Below are 10215 nucleotides of genomic sequence, written 5' to 3'. Positions count from 1 at the left end.
TATTTTCGATAAAACTTAAACATTTAAATAAATAATTTATTCTTTGTAGTTATAGTACTATATAGATAGTATAAATATGGAAATAATATTTTCTAAGTTGAAATTTAATGTTATTTAATATTTCACGTTTTTTTATTTGTATGTACTAATTTTGGATAATATAATTTACCCAATATTTAAAAGACATAATACGAAAAGCACGTAAATATTATTTATATGTATATATATTTAACGATAATTTCACTAATATATGTATGCATTAAGAAGAATGTTATATATATTACTAAGAAATTAAACTATTTGCATATGACATCTTAATTTAGAAATAATATAAATAATCTAGACATGTATAAATAAACTTTTAAAATATGCAAAAAAAAAAAAATTTAGAAACAATGCATATAGCAAAAATTGAAGGAGCTTATTTATTAGTAAATGTTTAGGAGTATATTACTATATAAAAAATTCAATTTTCTTAAAGTATTTTATAAGTTATATGTATATTTTTATGATTACTTATAATATTTTATCTTATGTTTTATATGAAAACATTAATTTTACTTAAAATTATGAGTATATGAACTTATGGAAAAGAGAGTAAGAAAATAAATAAAATTCATTTTAATTTTGGTTACAAAAGTAATATATATGTATTAAATCAATAAAAATGATTTAGTCTTAATTTAAAAATTTTTTTTTTTTTTTTTTTTTTGAATAATATGTTAAACATAAGAAATATATTAATTTTTTTTTTAATTCTGTTAGTTGTTTAATTAGAAGAATAATATTTCTTTAAGAGAAGAATAATATAATGTTTTATATAGGATAAATGCAATATATATTTTAGGTTATTATGTATACATAATAGTAGTCATTCCAAATATTACAATACATAAAGAATGGATATATTTGGAAATAGTATATTTTTTTTACAAAAGTATTTTTTACAATATATTGTTTATGCTGTTAATATTTTATGTTATGTATTTAGAATTTTTTCTCAATATTATTGATTTGTAAATTTGTAAAGTAATAAATATAGTAATTATATATTTTTTCTAAAATATTGAGAAAAAATATTACATAAGCTTTATATTTTTTAAAATATATATTTATTCTTATTTATTATATATATTTTATATACTGCATTATTCTAAAATTAAAATATTTGCTAGACATATCTTTAAACTTATAAAATTATATTAAATATTCTTAAAAAATTTTTACTTCATATCTCTATATTTTCTACACATTTTTTTATATATATAGTTCTTCTAAATATATATTTTTAATTAAGAAAGAGCAAAATTAAATTAAATCCGAGAATTTACAAGACTGCCACTTACAAATAATGATATATATTAAAATTATTTAAAGTTTATTATTTTGAAATTTATTCTAGAAAAATGAATAATATATTTTTTTTAAATTACCTTTGAAATATATATTATTTTATATATTATAGGATATCATATTAATATAATTTTTTAAATACATAATATATCATAATGAATTCAATTTTTAGAATTAATATATTACGTAATTTTTACTAAATGTTTTTTTTTTAATTACTATTACAATTTTCATATTGTTATCATAATAAATACTTTTAAACAATAATGTTTATTTGTTCCAAAAATGTAATACTTACAAAATTAGAATTATTGATAAGAAAGAATCGTAAAAATTCGAAATTATTCTCTTAATATATAGTGTTATGAATAATCCATATTTTATATTTTTACATTTTAGATATATTTAATATATCGAAATATTAAAAAGATTTACATATATATAAATATTTTTTTTTTTTTTTCTGAAAAGAATAACATAAAAGTTATTTAATTACTGTATTACATTAAATTATATATTTTAAATATATATGAATAAATAAAAATTATATTATTTATATTAAAATTAATTTCTTATAAATAAGATTAAGATAAAAATAATATAATTCATTTTTAAAGTTTTTATTCTTTGTATCAGCAGTAAAAATCGTTTTAGTTATATATGTGTTATTATATTTTTATAAACAAATAAAAAATAAATAAAATAAATATAGTATACTTTTTAATTAATAAAATATTATAATTATTCATTATTGTTTTCTTACTGAATGTAATACAGTTTTAAAATAATATATTATGGAACAAAAAATTAAGATAATCTTTTTTTTTAAAATAGGTATGTTTATCTTTCTAATTTGGATGTCATTTTTACAATGAAGTAGTGTGATAATATTATTTAAGGAAATGCGTGCTATTTATTTGTTTCTTTCTTATTTTTTTGAAATTCAATTTTGAGGATGAGCTTATTTATTCTTTTAAATAATAAATATTTCTGCTTTTTATTAGAGTACTATTAATAAATCAATAGGAGCGTATAAGTATGATATAAATTTAGATTTAGGAAATTATCTATTACTAGCAAAATGAGAAGAAAAAAATGATTCTAACATTGTAAAGTCATTAGAAGAGATACATAATAAAAAAGATAACAATGAAAAGTTTACATCCAACAATCAAAAGAGGAACAAAGTAACAAATACACAATTAAGGGGAAGCTCGTTATATAAAGAAGAATTTGATAAACAGTATAGGTAATATAAAAGAATAATGTATGCAGGAAAAAAATTATCTGAATTGGAAATATAAATTTTCAAGTAACTTGATTACATATATTTTATTAAAAAAAAAACATCGTCTATTGTCAATAAGATATACCAAAAGTTAATATGTAAAAAGTTGGGACATATAATATTTTTACCTACTTTAGTACTTTCGTGGATGTTATTAGTATCATTAGGAGCTATAATTTATGGTTTTTTTAGTGATGAAATCAAATCACAGTTTGTCTTCATATAATTTCTTGTATTATTGGTTATATCAATTGTTATATTAATGTTATGTTCTGTTTTTACTTATATGAAGTTTAGAAAATATAAAAGAATTGTGAAGGGGAAATGTTAAAATGGAAAAAAGAAATATTTTTCTTTTTGTACAGTACGAATTAATATAAACAAAAATATGTATCACATTTAGTCATATACTTAATAGACATGTATAAAATTTTTTAAGTTACATAAATGTATATATGCGTAGCTATAATTTTTTATACACAAGAGTAAATAAATATTCTGTTATCATTTTTATGAATTCGAATGTTTTAATGTTTTCCAATGTCTATTTTAGAGTTCTTTTTTAATTAAATTAAATATTATGGATTGACATATATATTTGTATCTTTAAATATATTTTTATGAAAATGAATGTTTACACGTTCAAATTAATATATAATTGTACGGTTTATATAATAATTTTTTTGTAATATTATGTTTTGTGTTTGATATAAAAAGTTCTCGTTTATTTTTTTTCTTTTTTACTAATCTAAAATAATTATTTGTTGACGTAATTTTCATAAGAATCTTATTATTTTTAGAATAAAATAAATGTGTCCTTTATATTTAACGAAAAGAAGTGAAAATATTTTTTTATAATTGTATAGATATATATATTTACATGAAAAAAAAATAGTATTTACTCTAAAAAAGTGTTTTATAGAATATATGTTATAAATCATATTTACTGTAGGAACCTTTTTTACAGTATTTTGTTTTATTTTAATCATATAATTATAAATTTATTAAAATATAATCGAATAATTTACATAATTTTAGTGATGCCACACTACCTTTGACGATCAATTTTTTTTCTTTTTTCAATCAAATTTAAAGTAATTTTTTTAGGCTATTTAATGAAATGTATATTATGATTGTTAAATTAACAATGAATGTGTCTATTTTTGCGTAAATTGTATGTATATGAATAAATTTTGTTACAGGAATAAGTATATATGTTTTTTTTTTCACTAAAACGAGAATCCTAATATTTACTCTATAAAAAATGTATTATGTTATATATTTTATAACAAGTGCTAACTGTAAAAATATTTTTAATAGACTTAATTTTTTACATAGTCTAAATGTGACAATACAAATATAAAGGCAAGTGACATACATTTAAATTATGGACTATATATAACTGATTACAATATTAGAGATTCTAAATCATTAGAATTAAGTGAAACTTTTAAATTAACTCTTATATAATTTTTGTACCTATTTGTAGTGTTTACTCAATGTTTTATAACTCCCTTGAATATATATTATATTGAAAATTTATATTTGAATAATCTATATATTTAATTTATTTTTTTTATCATTAAAAGATATAATTTTTGGGAAATAATTAAAAATATATTAGCGGGCAATTTGTTTTATTACTTTCTAAATAACATTTATTAGGGATTAAGTAACGAAAAATTTATATATAATTTCTTAATAATCTCTGTGCTATTATCTTTGCATTTCAGTAATAATAACATTAGATATAATGAATGATTTCATTTATGGGATTTTGAGACAATTATCAAATTAAAAACAATATAAGACTTATTTTATTAGTAATATATATTTCTATTTTTGTTTATATATATAATGTTTTTTAATTTTTTTAATATAATTTTTGGTTGTTTTACTTTATAACTTTATTATAGTAGTGGTTGGTTACTTACTTTATTATCTACTAAACAAGTATATTAGTTAATACTAAATACAAGAATTATTTAAGTGTTATTATGAATTAAACTATTTTTAATATTTAATTTTTATAAATATACTAAATTTTTATATTTCCAAATTCATATTCAATAAATTAGCTATATTATAATTAGCTTAAGATGTTTTGCTTAGATTACCTTTAACTTTCTTTATTCTATAATGCATTGTATGAGAAACTTTTTATAATAATATATAAATATATATTATATTTAAGTAGTATTCGGATAAATATTTAATTAAATATTTATAGATATCTAATATTGGATACATGTTCTTGGTATTGTACAGAAAAGAAAAATATGTTATATTAAGATTATTCTAGAAAATGAAAAATTAATAAATTTTATACATTGATAATAAATTTTATGCTTTCTGTATATATATAATATATCTATACAAATTATCTTATTTCCAGACAGGTAATAATTATATATATATGCTACATTATTCTGAATTAACTGTGTAAAAATGTGTATTAAGCGTCTACTAATGAACTATATATTGTCCAAAATATATGAAAGAATGTGATGAGAAATATATTTTTTAATATAGGATTAGAGTAAATATGTGAATATTATATATTTATTAAAGGGTTTTATATTTTTAGGTTGCAATGTTATTTTATTAATTTATCCATTCAACTGATCACAGGAATATGATCATAATTTTATGTACGCTTTAATTAAATTATGTAGTAGAAATGTAACCTTAAATGTTGTATTTGATTATTCTCAACATATCATCATATATATGAAAGTAGGTTATACTACCACAATATATATATTTAGATATAGAAAAGGAACAGTTTTGTGGGGTAAATATATTTCTTTAATAAATTTCAATTTTTTCACTTATAAAATTTATAAAAGAATCACATTTTAGCATTTAACTAATGCTTAATTAACTTCTACTTTTTATATATTTTTTTAATCAATTTTACATGAAAATATACATTAATATATTATAATTATATATTTAATTATTTATTAAATATAAATGTTATTTTTAATACTACATTTAAATGTGTTATAGTAATCAAGAATATCTCAATATATATATTCAAGCTAAACATAAGTTAAAGATAATAAACAAGCATTAGTATTTGTCTTATATATGTTATTTTTTAAAAAAATAAGCGATCGGTATTAATATATTATAATGATCATATTTTATCTAATCTTTTGAAAAAGTATAAAATTATTAAAATTTTTAAACTTTAGGTGTTCATATGGTATATTATATCTTATAATATAAAATATGTAATTTGATTACTAAATATAAAAATAATATGTTTTAAAAATAATCCAAAATATTAGAGCTCTCATTCAAAAAAGAAAATTTTGTTTGTCATACCTCATGTATCTTGTTCCCATCTTAAAAGTACAAGACATTGTATAAAGATAATTTTTTAATTCATTCATAAATTAATTAATTTGTTGGGAATAATTTATTTACATATAACTTATTTTACTTAATATATAAAAACAAATGAATATTATGAAAAATATTATATATGCGATAATAGTCATATTATGCATAAGATTAATGATTATTAGTAAAACGAATTATTGAATAAAGTTAAAAATTTTTTATATTCCAAAAAAAAATATTATAAAATATTAAGTGAAAAAAATTTTTAAATATAATTTAAGGAAAATATGTAACAGTCAAAATAAATGAAATAATTTTTTAACATGATATAATGTTGCAAATATTGTCATTAGTTATATCTGTATAAGCTTATGAATGAATTTAATAAGCCGCTTATTCAGCACAGTTGTTAAGGTCTTTGATTAAATTAAATATTTAAGATAAATTAATAAAAAAAATGAAAATTAACAGATTTGTTTTAGAAAAATATGTAAAAGTATTATTGTTTTTTTTTTTTTTGAGGCATTGTTTTGTAGTAATAATTATATATTTTCCTCTACTGCAACTTTGTTAAACAAGAAAAATGAATTTATACATATTTATAATATGAAACAAATCAATAATAAATAAATATTCCAAAAAAAAAAAAAAAACATTACAATTTCATAGTAAATCAAAGCTTAATACATGTAGCAATGAATAGAGCGAAAAATAAATTAAAATAAAATAAAATTTATCTTTTTACTTTAGAATATTTCATTATGAAAAAAAATCTACTTTGTACATGTATTAACTTTAGTTATGTTTTCTTTATATTCATGTGTTATATTTTTATTGAACTTCATATTATCATGCTAAAATTATTATATTTTAAAAAAAGAATTTTTAAAATTCTCTATTGCAAAGGTACATATCCGAAAGCGTAAAAAAAATATTCTTTAATATTTTCTTTATTTATAATGTATATTATATTTTACTACATTTATCATTATAATGAAAAAAAACCTAGGAAATTTTAGGGAAAATCTATGAATTATGAAATATTGTGCTGTTACTTGTCATTATAACTTTAGTATCTGCGAAAAATTAATTAGATACTGTAATAGAAATTTTTCATATTTAACTTATAGTATTCAGATTAGTTTAATTTTTTTTCACTTAAATATAAAATAATAGTTTCGCTGTATTGGAAAAATAAGCATATTTTATCCATATTTTCAAGGAAATCACATTTTTGAATTTTTCTTAAATATTTTTTTAAAAATAATTCATCTAATTGTTTCATTTATACATAAAAGCATTGATACATACGAACATATATACAGCGGATACAATGATATGAAAAAACAAAAATAGAAACTTAATTTATAATCTAACAGGGACCATGAAAAAAGCGAAGAATTTGTAGTTGGTTACATAGGATAAATAACAAATAAATAAAATATAATTAAAAAAAATATATAAATATATTATATTATATTAAAAATCATTTATTCTTTTTTTTCTATTTTTTTGTAATATTACACCTTCATTAACATATTTTTAATTTTTTAATATGAATTTGGTTAATGATGATAATGCACTTATGTATTATTATATTCCTTACACTATCATAGGTAATATAACCTTAATGGAATTGTTTTATTCTTAACATAGGAATAATTACTTTGACCATAAGAAGATATTGTACTTTTATTAGTTTATTATAGTAATTCATAAATAAATATATAAAAGTAAAAGAGAGCTTGAAAAAAAATCACTATCAATTAATTTTTTTATATTAAAAAAAATATTTTCTATTAAAGTAAATATGATAATACTGATTAAATATATATTTAATTAAGTTGTTTTATACTACGTGCTAATTATTTTGTACTATATACTATTACGTATTATCGACGCTAAATTTATTTACGATTCAGCTGATTATAATAATATAATTAAAACGATACATTTATGATTTATGCTATAATATAAGTTTGGTCAAATTTTTAATTAAGATATAAAAAAAATCAAGTAAATAATAGATAATAAAAAAAGCGAAAAATGCTTCATTTTCAAATATGTTGTCATTATTTATGAATAAATATTTTTATATATATATTTAAAATTTTTTAATTTAGCACATTGCAAAATAGTAAGGATTTTATATAAATGGATCAAATAAATTATGTATAATTAAATTTTTCATAGAAATAACAATTTATTCTCTTAATATATATACAATTTATAATGTGGAAGATTACCCAGATGTTCATAATTTATAAAAAGTATTTGAGAATTTACTAATTTGTTTTTTCTATTCAATTTTCAGGAAGAAATTTTACAACAATTACCTTCAAATAAAATATATAAAGAATTTAAATCTGATGTCAGTGAAGTTGATAATAATTTTAATTGTTATAAATTTGATTCAGAAAAAACAAAATGTAAATTTAATTGTAGTAACCTTTGTAAAAAAGTTGCAAGAAATTTAAAAAAAGTACCCGAAGAGGATAAATTATGGAACTATAATCACCGTTGTTTACATTATAAATACTGGGTATATGAAGAAATAAAGAAACTGTTAGAAGAAAATTCGGCAGAAGAAGATGTAAAAGTTGTTATTACTGAATTTCTTGACCTACAATCATCACTTACAAATGATTATAGGATATTAAATTGTACTTATAATTTCGATAAAAAAACTTTAAAGGAATTGAATGATAAAAAAGATGAGAAATATTTGTATGATTATTTTACAAATTATGAGAATATTAAAAGTAAAGATTTTTGTATTTCTGTTGAGAAGGATAAATATAAAAATTACCTTAATGCTATTAATGTTTTATACAACAAAAAAAAGAATGAGTGTTGTGAGAATAATATATTGAAGTGTCCTAACTATTTCCTTAATTGTAAAAATGAGTTTGATCCAAGTAAACTATTATCTAAAATAGAATCAACAGGTGTCGGAAATTGTAATGGACTAGAAAATTTTAAAGAAACTAAAATCTCTGAAGAAAAATTAGAATCTAGCGATTTGGAACAAGATTTTTTGGATACAATTCATTTCACCAATTGCCATGTTAAGAATAATGACAAAGAATTATCATGTGGTCTTACCCGAGCATCTACTTTGAAACGTAGAAATATGATTGACGTTGTAAACAATGGACAAAGGAACGAAGAAAGATCGTATACAGAAGAGCAAAAGTCTGAATCCAGTATAAATTTAGAATATGCAGCACTACATGAAAAAGATAGAAAAATAGCGGGCATTAGTTCAGAAACAGTAAATAATCTGTCTACTGTCAAAAAAAGCGAAGTAGTTGATCTTAGATGGAAACTAGGAAAAAATGGAACATTACATTGTCCTGCAGAAAAACCAGAGGACGACACATCAGGACTTTGTAAGTATATAGAACAATTGGTTGGAAAAGGTATTCTTGTAAAAATACAGAATACTGGGGGTTATCAGCTAGCGGGGGGAAAGTCATGGCCTACACAACCATTAAAAGTTGTTGTTAAAAGAGAAAAGAGAAGTCAATTGGGGAGTCACCTCCCACGGGAATTAGGAATATCAAGAGGTCAAGTTATTTTAAAAACTAAACAAATGGAAGACCCAGGTATTAAAAATTCAAATGGTAAAGCACATCCTGGAAAAGATGAAGAATCTAATATATTACAGAACATTTTTTTGCGTGTTTCTATTGTAGTTGCTTTAGTGATGGGAATAATTTTTGTTTTTTTCCTCTATTTTAAAGTATACACCAAATTTTATTTTATATTATGAATACATGATAAGTATTTATCTATAATGAATTTTTGTTAAATGTTTCAATTGTAATATAATCATATTTTATATGTTTTATATCTTTGATTTGTTTATTAGTTTACTCCATTTGGAACATATCTGGGTAAAACTAGAAAAAGGAAAAAAAGATATAGGACTAATTTTTCTGAATTAAGTACGCAAAGACTACCAAGGAGATTCATAAAACGTACCTATAGGAATTCTGAAAGGAGGAGATTTAGTGTAGTAAATATAGAACCACGAACTTCATTTCATTAATGTTATACAGGCTATCAAATAACTTAGTTTAAAGATATTAAAAAGTATATAAAATTGAGCTAAATATACATTCCCATTAAATAGATATAATTAAAAAATAAAATAAGAAAAAGGCTGTATAGTAAAAATATATTACTTTTTGTTTTTAACTTTATATATTTATTTGTAT

At 19.0% G+C, this 10215-nt stretch overlaps 1 protein-coding gene and 1 pseudogene across 2 annotated transcripts; both read left to right on the top strand.

Annotated features, from left to right (window-relative positions):
- The first annotated feature begins 2147 nt into the window (after positions 1 to 2147).
- Positions 2148 to 2972, top strand: PmUG01_00078500 (annotated as a pseudogene). The gene is made up of 2 exons: positions 2148 to 2213; positions 2358 to 2972. Coding segments are annotated over exons 1-2 (681 nt in total).
- A 5174-nt stretch (positions 2973 to 8146) lies between these two features.
- On the top strand, positions 8147 to 10046 carry PmUG01_00078400 (PIR protein; the record flags this gene model as incomplete). The annotated part of the gene is made up of 3 exons (XM_029006589.1): positions 8147 to 8164; positions 8307 to 9737; positions 9867 to 10046. The coding sequence occupies 3 exons, from the start codon at positions 8147 to 8149 to the stop codon at positions 10044 to 10046; spliced, it is 1629 nt and encodes a 542-aa protein (XP_028859261.1).
- Between the last annotated feature and the right edge of the window lie 169 nt (positions 10047 to 10215).

Source organism: Plasmodium malariae, assembly GCF_900090045.1.
Source record: "Plasmodium malariae genome assembly, contig: PmUG01_00_47, whole genome shotgun sequence".
NCBI lineage: Eukaryota > Apicomplexa > Aconoidasida > Haemosporida > Plasmodiidae > Plasmodium > Plasmodium malariae.
This window is presented reverse-complemented; position numbering and strand designations above follow the sequence as displayed.